This window comes from Schistocerca serialis, chromosome 2 (assembly GCF_023864345.2).
Source record: "Schistocerca serialis cubense isolate TAMUIC-IGC-003099 chromosome 2, iqSchSeri2.2, whole genome shotgun sequence".
In the NCBI taxonomy this organism is placed as follows: Eukaryota; Metazoa; Arthropoda; class Insecta; order Orthoptera; family Acrididae; genus Schistocerca; species Schistocerca serialis.
The window spans coordinates 1060868403-1060888720 of NC_064639.1; the positions used below are offsets into that span (position 1 = coordinate 1060868403).

Sequence of the window (20318 nt, forward strand, 5' to 3'; positions counted from 1 at the left end):
CAAATACCGTAATACTACCTCCTCCGTACATTACACATGATGGCAGGTAACGCTCTCTAGGCACTCGCCAAACCCTCCTTAGTGAATCTCATTCCAGTTTCAGGCACTTTTCGTTGCAGCTGCGCATGTTTTGAAGCAGGTAAATGTTATTAAAATGCCTACATTGCTCATTTCTGCTGGTATCCTGATTCTCCTAACGATACAGTACGTATGACGGTGGAGAAGGAATGCTAGAATCGTGCATGCAGTGTTTTACCTCCGTCACGTGATGCGAAGCCTTGCTTGCCACAGGTGTGCAGCGCTCTACCCCCTCCGCCCCCACAGCCGCCGCCACCGCAGTTGCCGCCAGAGTGGCAGCGCCGCGCCCAGGAGGAACTCAACGAGCGCCCAGACACCTTACGCCAGGACATAGACACCTTCCGCAGCATGGTCGTCGGTATGTGCACCTTACAGCAGCTTTATAGCATTCTAGCATACTACCCAGTTAGATTAAAACTGAAGAAACTGCAAAAAGGTGGGAATTTAAGGGGATGGGACCCGGATAAACTGACTAAACCAGAGGTTGTGCAGAGTTTCACGGAGAGCATAAGGGAACAATTGAGAGGAATGGGAGAAAAAAGTACAGTAGAAGAAGAATGGGTAACTCTGAGGGATGAAGTAGTGAAGGCAGCAGAGGATCAAGTAGGTAGAAAGACGAGGGCTAGTAGAACTCCTTGGGTAACAGAAGAAATATTGAATTTAATTGACGAAAGGAGAAAATACAAAAATACAGTAAATGAAGCAGGCAAAAAGGAATACAGACGTCTCAAAAATGAGTTCGACAGGAAGTGCAAAGTGGCTAAGCAGGGATGGCCAGAGGACAAATGTAAGGATGTAGAGGCTTATCTCACTAGGGGTAAGATAGATACTGCCTACAGGAAAATTGAAGAGACCGTTGGGGAAAAGAGAACCACTTGTATGAATATCAAGAGCTCAGATGGACCAGTTTTAAGCAAAGAAGGGAAAGCAGAAAGGTGGAAGGAGCATATAGAGGGTCTATACAAGGGCGATATTCTTTAGGACAATATTATGGAAATGGAAGAAGATGTAGATGAAGATCAAATGGGAGATACGATACTGCGTGAAGAGTTTGACAGAACACTGAAAGACCTGAGTCGAAACAAGGCCCCGGGAGTAGACAACATTCCATTAGAACTACTGATGGCCTTGGGAGAGCCAGTCCTGACAAAACTCTACCATCTGGTGAGCAAGATGTATGAGACAGGCGAAATACCCTCAGACTTCAAGATGAATATAATAATTCCAATCCCAAAGAAAGCAGCTGTTGACAGATGTGAAAATTACCGAACTATCAGTTTAATAAGTCACAGCTGCAAAATACTAACGCGAATTCTTTACAGACGAATGGAAAAACTGTTAGAAGCCGACCTCGGGGAATATCAGTTTGGATTCCGTAGAAATGTTGGAACACGTGAGGCAATACTGACCGTATGACTTATCTTAGAAGAAAGATTAAGGAAGGGCAAACCTACGTTTGAACTGAATGGATAGTCTCTTGAAAGGAGGATATAAGATGAACATCAACAAAAGCAAAACGAGGATAATGGAATGTAGTCGAATTAAGTCGGGTGATGTTGAGGGAATTAGATTAGGAAATGAGACAATTAAAGTAGTAAAGGAGTTTTGCTATTTGGGGAGCAAAATAACTGATGATGGTCGAAGTAGAGAAGATATAAAATGTAGACTGGCAATGGCAAGGAAAGCGTTTCTGAAGAAGAGAAATTTCTTAACATCGAGTATAGATTTAAGCGTCAGGAAGTCGTTTCTGAAAGTATTTGTATGGAGTGTAGCCATGTATGGAAGTGAAACATGGACGATAAATAGTTTGGGCAAGAAGAGAATAGAAGCTTTCGAAATGTGGTGCTACAGAAGAATGCTGAAGATTAGGTGGGTAGATCACATAACTAATGATGAAGTATTGAATAGAATTGAGGAGAAGAGGAGTCTGTGGCACAACTTGACAAAAAGACGGGACCGGTTAGTAGGACATGTTCTGAGGCATCAAGAGATCACAAATTTAGCATTGGAGGGCAGCGTGGAGGGTAAAAATCGTAGAGGGAGACCAAGAGATGAATACACTAAGCAGATTCAGAAGGATGTGGTTTGCAGTAAATACTGGGAGATGAAGAAGCTTGCACAGGATAGGGTAGCATGGAGAGCTGCATCAAACCAGTCTCAGGACTGAAGACCACAACAACAACAACAACCCAGTGACCAGCAGTCTATGGGCATTGTACCATCATTGTCTTCACATCCCCACATCTACATTTCAAGCAAGTGCTTCATTGACTGAGCTATCCGAGCACGAGTCAGGATCACCACATATAATTTTACTTTCGCCAGTAGCTGACCTCCTGGCTTGCCGCAGGAAGATAACTGCTGACCACATTAGAAAGGACGTATATTACGACAATTTGATGTTATAACGCCAGACCTGGTCAATGCACTCTTATTCCAGTTTTGTATGTTCATATTTTCCAGTGGAGTTAATAACTTCTCAGTTTGAATTCACAAACTACAGAGTGGTTCAGGCGTATTTTGAAAATCATAATCTTTATCCTTATTGTTACGTAACTAATGTTATATAAGGAGCATCTCTTTGTGGTAAAGATAGAATATTGTTGGTGTTGATTTTTGCAGCTACGTACATCTAGATTTGTTTACTAACTGTCAAGATATAAAATTCTTTACCGACTTTTATTATCAAGCAGTAGACTTGTAGCTTTGTAACAACGTTTATTATACGTTTCAGCTGAAAAAAATCTCCACGTTCGCACAGACGACGACTTCCTACTGAGGTTCCTGAGGGCCAGGAAGTTTAACTGCGCCAAGGCCTTCCACATGGTGAGTTTTCATGTGCTTTCCAGCTCTGAATGTTGGTAGATTGTAGAACGTTTATGGAAACTTTTGTTCCTTCGTGTTGCGCTAGTCACTATAAGAAACTAATTATTTGAAAACCACTGATAGATCCCGTTTTTAGACGTTATTGTGGTGCAAGAATATTTAATGTTCGTTCGTATCAGGAAAAGTTGCAGATCAATTTCCTGAGACTTCTAAAAACACTAGTTGTGTTTGTCACATGTCAGCAAAAATTTTGCAACACTTTCACAGGAAGTCTAAGCTACACTGTGTAAGACGGAATAGACTCAAGGATTGAATATGTGGCTTGCGGATTATACTTCGGCTTTATAGTTATTAGCCCTCCATGCGAGGGTAGCTAATACGCTTTTCAGATTTTGCAGGAAAAGCACTAGAAGAGCAGAAAGAAAATTGTGACGGCTACAAGTATCGGCAAAAATGTAACGTGACAAAACGCTCTAAGAGTCATGGCAATTTGCTCAACTAAATACCTGGGCCTGTTAAAAGCAGAGGCATGCGTATCTGTCGCATCAGTGAAAATAAAACATATGAAAATTATAACTAGAGGGAATTTTTAACGCACCTCGCCTCCGATTCTAGTCAAGGCCTTAGAAGTTGTGCTCGTTTCGGGAGGAGCTAAGATTAAATCGCCGTTCATCCTTTTTGTGTTTGACTATCCGTGGTATTTATAAATCGTTTCGAGTGAATGTCAGGACTATTTTCCACCATCGTCGAGCTAGACTATTTCTGATCACTACCGAGCTTTATGTCAGTGCGATATGAAACGTTAGTCTTCTTTCCATCCATCATGAGTGAACAAAAAAAATGGCTCTGAGCACTATGGGACTTAACTTCTGAGGTCATAAGTCCCCTAGGACTTAGAACTCCTTAAACCTAACTAACGTAAGGACATCACACACATCCATGCTGCTTGACTCCGTCACGGATTTGTTTTTCCGGCAGCGTTATTGCCGCGCGGTATGGGGCGCCTTATCTCGGTCCGCGCGGCTCCCCCCGTCGGAGGTTCGAGTCCTCCCTCGCGCATGGGTGTGTGTGTCGTCCATAGCGTAAATTAGTTTAAGTTAGATTAAGTAGTGTGTAAGCTTAGAGACCGATGACCTTAGCAGTTTGGTCCCACACAACCTTACCAAAAATTTCCAAAAATTGCCATTACAATGTTGATCACGTGTATTTTGTAAAAGGATGGGGATAGGTAGAAAGGTGTGGTTTTGTGGCATAGTGTTCATACATACCGAACGTTTTAGTAGCTGTTAACAGACTTCAATGTGTACGCCATCTGTAGCATGCAGGGTAACAAAGCGATATTCACATTCCTCTCATTGTGTCGGTTACTTTCCCGGAGTCTTGAAAGCGAGCTACGTCCGTGAACGTCACCTTTTTTATGATAGTCTCAGAATCTCAAATGTAAAAGCTTTGCAACAGCAAAACTTGTAGCTGCACTTCTTAAAAAAATGTCATTTTTACTCAATGCTTTGTTCGCGTTCTCTTTCTGAATAAAATCCAAGATTATATTTCTCCTTCAGTAGAGTTATTTTCTCACCGTTGAAACAACTTTCATTCAAACGTTTGTCATATACGAGACTGGTTTCATAAATCTGCTAAGAATATCAAGAAAAAAATGAAACTTTCTGGCATATTAAAACTGATGGTGGACCGAGCTCCGAACTCGGAACCTCTGCCTTCGGAGCTACACAATCACGACTGACGATCACTTCTTCGAGCTCTTCTTCCGTCGGTACCTCGGCTCCTACCTTCCAAACTTCACAGAAGTTCTTCTGGAAACATGCCCCAGGCTGTGGCTAAGCCATGTCTGCACAATATACTTTCTTCCAGGAGGGCTACTCTTGCAAATTTCGCAGGAGAGCTTCTGTAAAGTTTGGAAGATAGAAGACTAGGTATTGGCGGAAGTAAAGCTGTTGAGGACATCTCACCAGTCGTGCTTGGGTAGCTCAGTCGCGAAAAAAAAGTTAGCAAAGCAATTGCTCACGAAAGGTGGTGCACAATTTTAATCCGCCAGGAAGTTTCATATGACCACACAGTCCACTGTAGATATTTCATTATTTCATGGAAATGTACTAGACTTACCAAATCACCCTCGTAGTACGTTCTTATTAACGCACAATTAAAATTTTTCTTTGTCCAGGTATCATAAAATCTATATAACTTTTTGCTTTCAGTTGTTTGGTTTCTCTATTGGGGGAGCATTCGTAGAAAAAAATGTCGTGTCCGCATGCAAGCTTCCCGTTACACAACGAAAATAAAACAAATACCAAAATAAAGATCAATGACAGACAAAGTAAGAAATCTATTATTGTAACGTGAGTGGGCGCGGCGAGATTTGTTTACCTGACGGTGTTATAACAGACGACTCTACCGTCCCTCACGAACATCGGTACCCCGCCGTTTCTGCGCATGCGCAGTATTCAGCATTCTCAGGATTTTAGGACTCTACACTCAGCGCAGTCATCGATGTCACTGACTCAATTGCAACGTGGTTGGTGACTGAATTACAAAAAGCCATATGAGGCACATCCATCACGACTAGTCGATTTTGACCAGAAAATCGACTGTGTGAGTAAATACGAGTGTTTTGCATTCATAAAACATTTTCATTGGAATAACGATCTCGGGCCCAGATACAAGTTTAGCCTGTATTAGCGCTCAAGGAAGTTTATTACTGGATGAAGCAAATTAAACGTTGTCCAGACACTACTGCAGATTTGGTACTCTCCAGGTGCCAACTAATGTTTATGCTTTCTAATGGGAAAAATAGTAATATAAAGTAAAAGTAATTAAAAATAAAACTGTAGAAAAAAATTCATCGTCTTGTGATAGACGAACCTCGCAATAACATTCGTGAGACAACTGAGATGAGACTCCAGACCAACGACGCTCTTGGAAGAATATTTGAAAATCGTGTTTGTAAAAGTTAAAGCTTAATTCAAAGTTCGTCTGATATCCTTATTGACTGTAAAGAAAGTATTCAGTGTGAAACCCGCAGTAAAAACAACGGGATAGCAGAGGTGAAAGTTTACCGAAAAAAAGGCCAAAATTGTTAATCGGCTCTTTATGACATTCACAATAGTTTCGTGCCTACAAGCATCACCTCCTACAATATGTGATATAATGCGGTCTGGCTAGGGCCTTCCGTCGGGTAGACCGTTCGCCTGGTGCAAGGCTTTCGAGGTGACGCCACTTCGGCAACTTGCGTGTCGATGGGGATGAGATGATGTTTGGGACAACACAACACCCAGTCCCTGAGTGGAGAAAATCTTCGACCCAACCGAGAATCGAACCTTGGCCGATAGGTATTACATTCCGTCGCGCTGACCACTCAGCTACCAGGGGCGGACAGAAAATGTGATGAATAAAAACTAATCACCGCATACAGACACCATAATGTATAGTGGATAACAAACACCGTAAATGTATGAAGATACTGTTTACAGTATCTGGCACACCTGTTCCGCTATTTGTAACAGATTTAACTAACATTGAAAAGGATTTTTACGATTACATTTCGCAAACTGTAAACATTATTGCGCCGGTATGTCATGTTTTCTGTCTTTGATGTCAACGCCATTTGGCTATTTCTTGAGTTTACACATTCACGAGGTTGTTTGCCAGCGGCAGTTTGGCGTGCGACGTCTTTTGGTTAGCAGCTTTTGTAACTGTACTTCCGTGTACGTCTCGCATGAGAGTCTGTATTATAATTGTACAGTTTGCTAGTGTGAGCATTTTTGACTAATATTTGAGTGCTTATTTATCAGAATAAGTTTCGTTCTTTCTGCTACTTGATTTTTCTTTGCCATATGTCCTAGCGTCTTCTACACTACTGACCATTAAAATTGCTACACCAAGAAGAAATGCAGATAATAAACGGGTATTCATTGGACAAATATTATACTAGAACTGACATGTGATTACATTTTCACGCAATTTGGGTGCATAGATCCTGAGACATCAGTACCCAGAACAGCCACCTCTTGCCGTAATACCGAGCGAGGTGGCGCAGTGGTTAGCACACTGGACTCGCATTCGGGAGGACGACGGTTCAATCCCGTCTCCGGCCATCCTGATTTAGGTTTTCCGTGATTTCCCTAAATCGCTTCAGGCAAATGCCGGGATGGTTCCTTAGAAAGGGCACGGCCGATATCCTTCCCTCACCCGAGCTTGCGCTCCGTCTCTAATGACCTCGTTGTCGACGGGACGTTAAACACTAATATCCATCTATCCATCCATCTTGCCGTAATAACGTCCTTGATACGCCTGGGCATTGAGTCAAACAGAGCTTCAACACGATACCACAGTTCATCAATAGTAGTGACTGGCGTATTGTGATGAGCGAGTTGCTCGGCCACCATTGACCAGACGTTTTCAATTGCTGAGAGATCTGTAGAATGTGCTGGCCAGGGCAGCAGTCGAACATTTTCGGCATCCAGAAAGGCCCGTACAGGACCTGCAACACGCGGTCGTGCATTATCCTGCTGAAATGTAGGGTTTCGCAGGGATCGAGTGAAGGCTAGAGCCACGGATCGCAACACATCTGAAATGTAACGTCCACTGTTCGAAGTGCCATCAATGCGAACAAGAGGTGACCGAGACGTGTAACCAATGGCACCCCATACCATCACGCCGGGTGATACGCCAGTGTGGTGATGACGAATACACGCTTCCAATGTGCGTTCACCGCGATGTCGCCAAACAAGGATGCGACCATCATGATGCTGCAAACAGAACCTGGATTCATCCGAAAAAATGGAGTTTTGCCATTCGTGCACCCAGGTTCGTCGTTGAGTACACCATCGCAGGCGCTCCTGTCTGTGATGCAGCGTCAAGGGTAACCGCAGCCATGGTCTCCGAGCTGATAGTCCATGCTGCTGCAAACGTCATCGAACTGTTCGTGCAGATGGTTGTTGTCTTGCAAACGTCCCTATCTGTTGACTCAGGGATCGAGACGTGGCTGCACGATACGTTACAGCCATGCGGATAAGATACCTCTCATCTCGACTGGTAGTGATACGAGGCCGTTGGGATCCCGCACGGCGTTCCGTATTACCCTCCTGAACACACCCTCCATATTCTGCTAACAAGTCATTGCACCTCGACCAACGCGAGCAGCAATGTAGCGATACGATAAACCGCAATCGCGATAGGCTACAATCCGACCTTTGTCAAAGTCGGAAACGTGATGGTACGCATTTCTCCTCCCCATGTCGACACATTGTAGGTGTCGCCACAGGCGCCAACCTTGTCTGAATGCTCTGAAAAGCTAATCATTTGGATATCGCAGCATCTTCTTCCCGTCGGTTAAATTTCGCGTCTGTAGCACGTCATCTTCGTGGTGTAGCAATTTTAATGGCCTTTAGTGTATTTATGTCTTTCGTACTGTGTGTACCGAAACGCGTCCCAACAAATAAATTTTATCCGTGACCATAACAATCTCGAAGAATTCATTACGTGCCTTTTTTCTAGTAATGATTGTACAACTTGTTTCGCTGCAGCGCGACATCACTGGACGCCAATGTAATATCCAGTGTGCAACATGACGTGGCCTCTTGAAAATTCGCTGTCTGTTCAAAAAACTCCGGAACTTTGCCCACATTTTTCTTTTTTTTTCCGCGCTTACATTTTACTTATTGTTCACGGTCTCCCTCGAAATACTCTCCCCCACAATTAATACACCGCTCCCAACGCCGTTTACGCTCCCAGAAGCAGTCTTGGTACGTTCTTTTATCTCGTCTGTCGTTGCAAATCTTCGTCCTTTCAACGGGGTTTTCACCTTTTGAAAAAAAAAAAAGTCTGCAAGGGTCAGGTCTGGAGAGAACGGAGGTTGAGGCAACACAGTGATTTCGCTTTTTGTGCAATAGTCGCGCACCAACAGGGATGAACGTGCGCGTGCGTTATCGTGATGCAAGAGCCATGAATTGCCTCGCCACATTTCAAGTCGTTCCCTTCTCACATTTTCTCGCAGGCATCGCAACACGTCTCGATAGTACCACTGATTAACAGTTTGTCCCTGTGGCAGGAATTCGTGATGAACTAATTCTTCAAAGTCAAAGAAAACTATCAGCATGACTTTGACATTTGACATGACCTGACGAGCTTTTTTTGGTCTTCCCGACCCATTTTGAAGACTGAACCTTGGTCTCAGCATCATAACCGCAGACCCACGTCTCACCACCAGTTACGATTCTCTCAAGGAACATCTTGTTCTCATTTGCACGACCCAAAAGCTCGACACAGATTGCTGGGCGAAGGCCTTTCTGGTCTTAACTCATGAGTCGTGGGAATAACTTGACGGCAACACGGTGTATTCCGAGATACTGTGTCAGAATTTTAAGACATGATCCAAGTGAAATGTTACATTTTTCTGCAAGCTCTCGGACAGTTAATCTTCGACCGGCACGCATAATTTCGTTGACGTTCCTGACACGAGTGTCGGCGGTAGATGTCGACGGGCGTCCTGAACGACGGTCATCTTTAACTTCCATCTCGCCATTTTTAAACCGTGTTAACCATTCGTGACACCGAGTACGTCTTAAGCCCTCATGACCGTAGGTTTCCTGCATCATTTGGTGTATCTCTGTAAAGGTTTCCTCGAGTTTCACGAAAAATTCAATGCAGATGCGTTGCTCCTCTACCTCGAAATTCGTGAACTGTGCGATACATTGTTATACTCGATACAGCACTGAACAATAACTAGCAGACTCACAACAATGAAACTTCTGGCAGTTACACATTAGGCAAAGGCTTGTGCATTTCTCTCCGACACACCACTGGCGCGAAATTACTAATGTTCTATTCTTTGAGCAGTTTTGTACACTACTGGTCATTAAAATTGCTACACCACGAAGATGACGTGCTACAGACCGAAATTTAACCGACAGGAAGAAGATGCTGTGATATGCAAGTGATTAGCTTTTCAGAGCATTCAGACAAGGTTGGCGCCGGTGGCGACACCTACAATGTGCCGACATGAGGAAAGTTTCCAACCGATTTCTCATACACTAGCAGCAGTTGACCGGCGTTGCCTGGTGAAAAGTTGTTTTTATGCCTCGTGTAAAGAGGAGAAATGCGTACCATCACGTTTCCGACTTTGATAAAGGTCGGATTGTAGCCTATCGCGATTGCGGTTTATCGTATAGCGATATTGCTGCTCGCGTTGGTCGTTCTCCAATGACTGTTAGCAGAATATGGAATCGGCGGGTTCAGGAGGGTAATACGGAACGCCGTGCTGGACCCCAACGGCCTCGTATCACTAGCGGACGAGATGACAGGCATCTTATCCGCATGGCTGTAACGGATCGTGCAGCCACGTCTTGATCCCTGAGTCAACACATGGGGACGTTTGCAAGACAACAACCATCTGCACGAACAGTTCAACGACGTTTGCAGCAGCATGGACTATCAGCCCGGAGACCACAGCTGCGGTTACCCTTGACGCTGCATCACATACAGGAGCGCCTGCGATGGTGTACTCAACGACGAACCTGGGTGCACGAATGGCAAAACGACATTTATTCGGATGAATCCAGGTTCTGTTTACAGCATCATGATGGTCGCATCCGTGTTTGGCGACATTGCGGTGAACGCACACTGGAAGCGTGCATTCGTCATCGCCATACTGGCCTATCACCCGGCGTGATGGTATGGGGTGCCATTGGTTACACATCTCGGTCACCTCTTGTTCGCATTGACGGCACTTCGAACAGTGGATGTTACATTTCAGATGTGTTAAGACCCGTGGCTCTAGCCTTCATTCGATCCCTACGAAACCCTACATTTCAGCAGGATAATGCACGACCGCATGTTGCAGGTCCTGTACGGGCCTTTCTGGATACAAAAAATGTTCGACTGCTGCCCTGGCCAGCACATTCTCCAGATCTCTCAGCAATTGAAAACGTCTGGTCAATGGTGGCCGAGCAACTGGTTCGTCACAATACGCCAGTCACTACTCTTGATGAACTGTGGTATCGTGTTGAAGCTGCATAGGCAGCTGTACCTACACACGCCATCCAAGCTCTGTTTGACTCAATGCCGAGGGTTATCAAGACCGATATTACGGCCAGAGGTGGTTATTCTGCGTACTGATTTCTCAGGATTTATGCAGCCTAATTGTGTGAAAATGTAATCACATGTCAGTTCTAGTAAAATATATTTGTCCAATGAATACCCGTTTATCATCTGCATTTCTTCTTGGTGTAGCAATTTTAATGGCCAGTAGTGTAGCCCTGTTACTCCACGCACTGGCGCCTGACAGTATCCCCGCCCTGTGGTGGTCAGTTGCAGCGGTACTACGTGATGAAGCTGCGCTGCCCGGAGCTGTTCCGCGTGCCGCGGCCCTCGGAGAAGAGGCACATCCTCGAGATGCAGGTGCAGAACATGCTGGACGACCGCGACGGCTACGGCCGCAGAGTCTACATCTTCAGGGTCGGTGCGTACTCACACGCCCTTGTCAGGGAGCGGCGTGGCTTCCTCACACGTTACTTACTTGCTTATTCACCCATGGTTCGTTTATAATATGATATCACACATTTAAACTTGAGTTGAAGAAGAATTTTTTTAGTTAAGCAATTCAAACATTCATATTATCTAATATTATATTACTACTAGATGAGCAACAATGCGTTGCCCAGATACTTACGACGGTTGCCCAGAAAGTAATGCAACGCATTTTTTTTCTTTCTACGAATGCAAAACGTTACTTATGTATTATTTGAAGTCTCCTGAGTGACGCCAAGTTTCCGTCGCGTCCGACAGATAGCGTAGCTGCAGCACAGTTTCAAAATGGCGTCTGTAGGTTATGCACGTTACAAGCAACGTGCCGTCATTGAGTTTCTCACTGCAGAGAAAGAAGCTATGGGGAGTATTCACAAACGCTTGTGCAAACTCTATGGAGCCTGTGCTGTCGACAGAAATACAGTTAGTCGCTGGGCACGGAGGGTGAGGTCATCAGAAGGCGCTTCGGCTGAGCTCCACGATTTATAGCGTTCGGGGAGACCGTCCACGGCTGTCACACCTGACATGTTCCAGCGAGCTGGTGTTGTCATTCGCGAGGAGAGACACATTACGACTCGGCAGTTGGCGCTGCACCTGTCAGACAGTACACGAAGTGTGGCTGCAATTTTCCGCACTCTTGGATATTCAAAAGTATGTGCAAGATGGGTGCTGCGGTGTCTAAAAGTGGATCACAAATCACACCCAAAAAGTAACATTTGTCTTGATTTGTTGCAACATTTTGAAGCTGAGGGAGAGGCCTTCTTGTCCCGTGTTGTGACAGATGATGACACCTGGGTTCACAATTTTGAGCCCGAAAAAAACGACAGTTGATGGAATGGTGCCGTTCCAACTCCCCACAGAAGAAAAAATTCTAAACAACTGCTTCCGGCGGTAAGGTCATGATCACCATGTTCTGCGACTGTGAAGGTGTGATTCTCGTTGATGTGTTGCCAAGAGGCGGTACCATTAATTCAGGAGCACATGTCAACATATTAACAAAACTCAAGACACTCTTCCGGCGACTTCGGCGCCCCAGCAACCCACGAGATTTTTTGCTGCAACACAATAACGCTCGGCCCCACACAAGTCTGAGGACTGCTGAACACATCGCAAAACATGGTTGCACAGTGTTGCCCTATCCACCGTACGGCCTTGTCCTAGCCCCATCGGACTTCCACTTGTTTCGGTCATTAAAGGATGCCATTCGTGGAAGACATTTTGAGGATGATGAGGGGTGATTCACACAATGAAGCACTGACTCCGCCACAAGGACAACGATTCTTGCTGACAGGGCATACACGCCCTTGTTTCGTGCAGGAGGAAGGCCATAAAAGGGTTCAAATGGCTCTAAGCACTATGGGACTTAACATCTGAGGTCATCAGTCCCCTAGACTTAGGACTACTTAAACCTAACTAACCTAAGGACATCACACACATCCATGCCCGAGGCAGAATTCGAACCTGCGACCGTAGCAGTCACGTGGTTCCGGACTGAAGCGCCTAGAACCGCTCGACCACAGCGGCCGGCGAGGAAGGCCAGAGAATGTGGTGGAGATAACATGGAGAAATACGGTGTGTAGATAAAACACATTCTTTCGTGTGTGTAATTACGTGGGAAAATATGGTGTGCAGATGAAACACCATTCTTTCGTGGTGTGTAATTCTCATTATGTTTAATAAAGAATTGTTGAAGAAAAAATTACTTTCTGGGCAACCCTCGTATTTATAGCTGTGTGTCTCGCACGTACCACGCAACGTCTGCTCTTCTGCTTAACGTTTATGACGTCATATCTCCTGATGTATGTGCTGTTCAGTGATATAATTGTGTAGATACATTCCGCGGCATGTGTGCATACTGCCAGCAAAATGGAGTTAGTAGCAAAGAAGCAATAAATTTGAGTGCCATGCACAATATGACAGCTTTTCACACATCTCACTGATTATGACGCCTCCTGAACTTCATGTCGTATAAATAATATAATATTGGAGGTACATTCAGCGGCATATGTGGATGCTGCCTGCGAAATTTATTGCAAATAGAGTCAGTAGCCAGAAGTAATACATTTAATCGTGCATGATGCGGCAGTTTTTCACCCAGCGCATTGTTTATGACGGCATACCTCCGGAACTATGTGTCGCACAATGATATAATTTTGCACTTACATTCAGTGATATATGCGCATACTATCTGTAAAATGTGTCGCGGATACAGTTACTAGTGAAGAAATTATGTCATACCTCAGGCGGTACTTTACTGCGTGAACAGCGGAAAAGTGATAAGCGATAAAAAAATTTCGTTTCATCATTTTGTAGGGATTACTAGCGAGAAGACATTTCATAAAGGTTGAAATTATGTGTAAGGTTTATTTCAAATCGCTAAGCGTAATAAGTATGGACTCATTTGTATTGCATCACTGGTCACAGCCCACTACACTGCTCTCTCTCTCTCTCTCTCTATCCCTGTGTGTCTGTAATGGAATATTGAGTTCAACATCAACATTCTCAGGGACATTGCTTTGAAGGAGACGTTAGTGGATAGCTTTTCTTTTTCCAGTAACTTAATAATGTAATACTAACGTTTCATGTTGGGTAGACCTTTTTGTAGACCTGTGCACGGTGTTCCAGAGCGATGCGACGCAGCACAGGTGAGCATAGAGGACATCTTCCGCACGAACGTGCTGGCTTTGGAGCAGATCGTCCAGGAGCCAGAGACACAGGTGGCCGGCCTCACCGTGCTGGTCGATATGAACGGCTTCGGCCTGCAGCACGCCAAGTTCCTCTCGCCCTACTACGCACGGCGCACTGTCGAGGTCATACAGGTAAACAAAGCTCAATGCCCGTGTGGCAGTAACCACTTCTAAAATGGTTCAAATGGCTCTGAGCACTATGGGACTTAACATCTGAAGTCATCAGTCCCATAGAACTTAGAACTACTTAAACCTAACTATCCTAAGGACGTCACATACATCCATGCCCGAGACAGGATTCGAACCTGCGACGTAGCGGTCGCGCGGTTCCAGACTGAAGCACCTAAAACCGCTCGCCACACTGGCTGGCGAGTAACCACTTCTCCTAGACAGTTTGTCTCTACTAAGATAAAAGGTGACGTTCCACAGTCACGAAGTGGGAAACATAATTCATGGTGTCTTCTTTGAGGTCACTGTCTTTTCTGGAAATTTCTTCAACTAGGCAGTTACAGAAGCGACTCTTGGGAGTAACGTCTCAGACGTCATAATAATAGATCCGAATTTTTCAAATTGGTTAACGTAGAGGAGGCCATCAGTGGCCAAATGGCTGCAAAAGCATCAATGACTACTGGTGTTATAAGGAATATTAAGAAATATAGCAAAATAGTTTTACTTAGCAAAAAAATAAATAAATAAATCCGAACAGGCCTTGAAGGCCCAACGGTACCGACCGGCCGCCAAGTCATCCTCGGTACTTAGGTGTCACGGATGCGGATACACAGGGATATGTGGACAACACACCGCTCTCTCAGCCGTTGTCAGTTTTTGCGACCGGTGCCGCTGCTTGTCAGTCAAGAAGCTCCTTAACTGACCTGACAAAAGCTGAATGCACCATGCTTGCCAACAGCACTGGGCAGACCCGGTCGCTGACCCTTTCAAGTGCTAGCCAAGCTCAAGCTTCGGTGGTCTGACAGGCACCGGTGTTACCACTGTGGCAAGACCATTAGCTTCGTAGCTAGAGAAACAGGGAACAACCTGCAGAGTACTTGAGAAGTCAACTTAAAAGCTTCAGTATTGAATGCGAAGATGTGCAGAACAAATGGATAAAACTGAAATCATTGTACCATATGCCTTAGATCAGTATATGCCACGCAAGACTGTGAGAGGTGGGAAAGAAGCACTGTGATCCAACGGGCACTAGCCAAGTTATTAAGTTGCTACAAAAGCAAAGAGACCAGATTGAAACGAATTTAAAACGTAATTGACCTACAGGAAGTCAATGAAACCAAAATGAGAATAAGAAGAGCAATGCGAGAACCACTGAGTGAATTAGAAAGTAACATTTTGGCAGCCGATCTGAAAATATATCTCACCAAGCATTCGTATTATGTAAAGTTACTAAGCAAATCGAAATCATTTATTCAGTTGCTCAGAGATCGTACTGGCACTGAAACGGAAGTTGGCAGAGAGAAGGTCGACATGCTGAATTGGATTTTCCGAGATCGTTTCACTTTGGAAGACTGTAATACGGTTTCTCAATTTAATAATCTGTTGTATGCCAAGATAAGCGATTGTGGAATAGAAAATCAACTAAAAACACTCAATACTAGAAAGACAGCTGGACTGGATGAGACACGTACAGTACAAAGATTATGTGACAGAACTTACTTCCCCTCTAGCAGCAGTTTATTGTGGTTCGTTGCAGCAATGAAGGACAGCAAGCCACTGGAAATATGCGCACGTCATCTTCGTTTTCAGGAGAGGTCGTCAGACAAATGAACATAATTATTATAGGCCTATATCGCTGACGTCAAACTGTAGAAGAATTACGGAAAATGTGTTGTACTCATACAGTACGACGTATCTGGAGAATGAAAATCTCTTCTATAACACTTAATGCGAATTATGTAAACAGAGGTCTTGAGCAAAATAACTCACTCTGTTGGTCCATGAAATCCAGATGCGCCCAGGTTGATGCCATGTTCCTTGACTTCATGAAGACATTCGATTACAGATCCGAACTGTCATTTAGTGAATAAAATACTAGCGTATCGAGTATTGGACAAAGTATGTGACTGGATTCAAGACTTCCTAACAGATAGAACACAGCACAACAGGCCAAAATGGACAAAAGTAAATGTAATTTCTGACGTAGCCCAAGGGAGTATCAGTTATTGGGCCACTACTGTTTCTAATACAGTATTCATAATTGACATAGCGTATAATGTGGAAGCTCCGTGAGGTAGTTCGTAGATGGTGCTGTTGTCTGTAGGAACTGGAATGTTACAACACAAGATGATTGAAGCTAAATGCAAGAAGACCTGCATAATATCAATAATTGTATATACCTCAGAATAACTGTCCAGAGTGACCTAAAGTGGAATCACTAGGCTACATCACACTGAATGTAAGAAAAGCAGATGTCAGGCTGAGATTCATTAGAAGAGTATTAAGGAAATACAGTTTTTACATGAAAATAAGTAATCCACAAAACATCTGAATGACCGATTCTTCACTCTTACCCATCAGTCTGAATCCCTTACCAGGTTCAAATAATAGAAGAGACACAGAAGATCTAATGTAGAAGGGCGCATTTTGTCACATGATTATTTAGTTAGCGTGAGAATACTGCAGAAATAACAAACAGTTTCCAGTGACAGAAACTATAGGAGAAACACTGGAGAGGTTTAACCCCCTAGCACAAATTGTTAAAATTCTGACAGTGTGCATTTGAAGATGAGTTGGTTAACATATTTGCTTCCTTCTCACATATGCCTTTCATAATGACTGCAATGAGAATATCAGAGAAATTAGGGTTCATTAGCAAGTTTATCAACACTCATTTTAGCCACACATCATTTGTGAATGGGACAGGGAAGAGGGAATTGATAGTTTTGCCATCTTAAATTGTCTGTCCGTGCTTACACTTACCTTCAGCTTTTACAAGAGCCTGAATACTATTTTTGTGGTCAGCCATAAAGCGATGGAGAAAATACAGACCATAATTTCCAGTCTGTAAGACCACATTACTCCTAGTGCTCACTGAAAGAAAATGTTTCTACTTGCTGTTTACTCAGTGGGATCAGGAACTATGACTATAAATAAAAATTTTGAGTTTTAATTGAATGATATATTCTGTGAAAGTTCACACACACAAAATATAATAATATCCATAATAATAATACTATCCCAATTGGAAAAAGCACAATTAACAGTTCAGAAGCAATCTCTACAGGGAGCTCCAAGTAAAATGGTCTATCGCCCTGACTTCTAATCATCAAAAGTTGATTGCTCACCTTAAAACTGGAAAATAATCTCACCATTTGCCACTCGGTTTTGTCAACATTACAGGCAGACACAGACAGTTACTTCCATGAACTCTAGTGATCAGGATAGTGTACAGTCCTCGTGAATTCACTTTCTGTTTTTACCAAAAATGCATTCCAGTCTGCCCACCTCTGATGTCATCCAATGCACAACGTGTGCAACAATTTGCCTGACATGACCTGTTTGATATGTTAGTGTGATGTCTCCCTCCACAGCTGCCTCTTTGACCAAGTTTATATATGGGCACACCAGACTGCCAAATGAAACATGAAGCAGTATTTAAATGACCTCTTTCTTGGACATGTATTAAATAGTAGCTCTGTTGTTTAACAATTTACAATTTTCTTAATTTTTATATAAATGTACTTAAGTTTGCTTCAGTTACTGAAAAAAGTTTTAGCTCAATTGCATTTAAACTTTTTTGGCTACAATTTTTAGAATTTAATGGGCAGTTGACAATGACCTTTCAACTGCCTCTTTAAGATTCCTTGTAATCATTGTTATTTGCAATACAGTCTTGAAACATGATACAACTGTAACACTGCATGAATGTAATTGAGTGCTGTTATTAGAACTTCCTATTACAAATACAAATGATACTAAATCTACCAAGAAAAAAGGTGTATTCATTCCAAATTTGGGTTTTAGTGAATAACTTGAAAACTAATAGAGGTAGGTTATTGGTGTCACATATTTAATATCTTTACATTAAATGAGGTTACATATGAATTTTCAGCTTTGTGAGTCTAATATTTAACAGCTTCAGTTTTTTGTGAAAACACCAATTGTAATCAAAATATTTCTCTGATGAAGTTGAGACATGTAACTTTTAATTGTGATTTACATTTGCATATTCTGAACAGTTTTTAGCTTTGTGGTTTTATTATTCATTGCCACTTTTTTTTCTTTTTTAAAAAAAAAAGATCATATCTTTTGCCTAACATATTCATTTGATCATGCTGAGACATTACCATGTTGACATTGGTATACTTCAGCATACACTGACAAAGCTTGGAAAAGTGATTTTAATTTTTAATTTCACTCTTATATTATGGTTGGTGCAGTGCTTTGTGTGATAAGCACAGGCACATAAAGACAATGGGGCTTTGGTAGTGGTGAACTGGGTTGAGATCTGGTACACTCACTCCCCTCTGTACCTCTTACAATGATACAGCTCTTATTTCTCTTCACTGTGTGGCATGCATTGGTACCAGGTTGCCCCAACACTCTTCTGTGATGGTCATCAGGTGTCATACTGATCCTACACCCATTACTCAAGAGACCATGATGCCACTTATTTAGGTACCATTCTAGGTATATCCTTGCTCACCTTCTTCCACACCACTTTGATGTGTGGATTGTACTGTTGTTCACAGCGGATGCCTAGAAGCCAAAATGATCGTGTGGATGTGGCTGCATACTGTCTGTATTGATGCAGCCCTTCCTCTTGGCTCCCAAATCGTAGCAAGCAGTTCTGTTGCATTTTCCCTGCAGTACCATTGACCCATAATTTGTAGGTAGTAGTTGTCAGTTGGTGCTGTTGACCACACGTGTGCACTGCAATGCAGATTTTCATTGTTTGACTGCTGCCGCTGTGGTGTATGCCAGTTTGTTGGCCAGTTTCACATGCTGACAATCCTTCTTGCCACAAAATGACAACATCTATTCTAAGCTTTAAACGGCCCTTTGCAGCTTTTTCACAGGCTGAAAAGTGTACACAAGCAATACTGTTTTGTTCCTAACTGGAGAAACAGCACCCTCTACAGAACTGCACTGAGAATGTAGGTTTATTTTTACCACCATCGCACAATAGGCTGTACTGATTTCTTATAGTCAAAATGGTACTGAGAAAGAGGTTTCTAGTAAAAAAATACAGACTATACAGTTCGTGAAAGTGAACAAATCTCTTCTTGAATGATTTATATTTTGTCTACTCACAGTTTCTCCTATGATGAAGCCAGGGTCAATAAAGTGTTGTGCAAAAACAAACAGTAATATAACATATACGGCTCATAAACACAGAAAGATACTCAAAACAGGTGCAGTCCCCACAATGCTACGAACGTTGGAACTTAAATAACGGCAACTATTTATTCACAACCAATACAAAAGAGTTACATGTTTGCACCAGTCACTGTCCTTCAAAGTAGTCACCAGCGTTGTGTAGAATCTGTTGCCAGCGATGTGGAAGGTGCAGTATACTGCTAGCAGAGCGTGTTCTGAAAGCCGTATTCAGGCACAAGAAACGTAATTCCTGAGACGAATTAAAGGTTGCACAACATAACACAGACTAAGGAATCAAGATATCAGAAACTGAAAGTTTTTAGTCTAAATGATAAAATTCTAGATTATAGGGAAAATGGAATGGATACATAGACTGAGTGACAGACTCCCTTAAAGGCTAGAAATTAAAAGTACCAAGGAAGAAGAGGTAGAGGAAGACACCGGCAATGAGGATGACCGTAGCAGACAACTGAGCCCATTACCTGAAGAAGGAGGTTTCAGGGGCACAACAATGTACGAAAGTGAAACATGAGCTATGGGAAACCGAAATCATTTTAGGCATTCACTGGTTAATAAAACGGAAAGTAATTATAGATTGTGAAAAAGGGATAATAGTTTGTCAAGTTGATAGTGCGGTATTAGAAATACCATTTGAATCATCTAGAGTAATGGAAGAGAACCAGCTGAGATGGGAAGAATTTATAGATGATCATGATTCAGGAATAGGTCAAAAATTTGATTGGTTTCCGGTGAGGCAGATAGTTGAAGATGGAGACAAGGAGACAATCCTTTGAAAGGTAGTGGATAAAACAGAAGGACTATCTGATGCCCAAAGGGAGGATCTATGGCAAATTCTTA

General features: G+C 43.1%; 1 protein-coding gene across 1 annotated transcript in view; it reads left to right on the forward strand.

Annotated features, from left to right (window-relative positions):
• LOC126458510 (clavesin-2-like) overlaps nucleotides 1-20318 on the forward strand; it is a 235600-nt gene that overhangs the window by 198617 nt on the left and 16665 nt on the right. The window contains exons 3-6 of the mRNA XM_050095605.1: nucleotides 292-436; nucleotides 2813-2904; nucleotides 11227-11377; nucleotides 14068-14261. Coding sequence (XP_049951562.1) covers nucleotides 292-436; nucleotides 2813-2904; nucleotides 11227-11377; nucleotides 14068-14261 — 582 coding nt within the window. The remainder of the gene's footprint in view (nucleotides 1-291; nucleotides 437-2812; nucleotides 2905-11226; nucleotides 11378-14067; nucleotides 14262-20318) is intronic.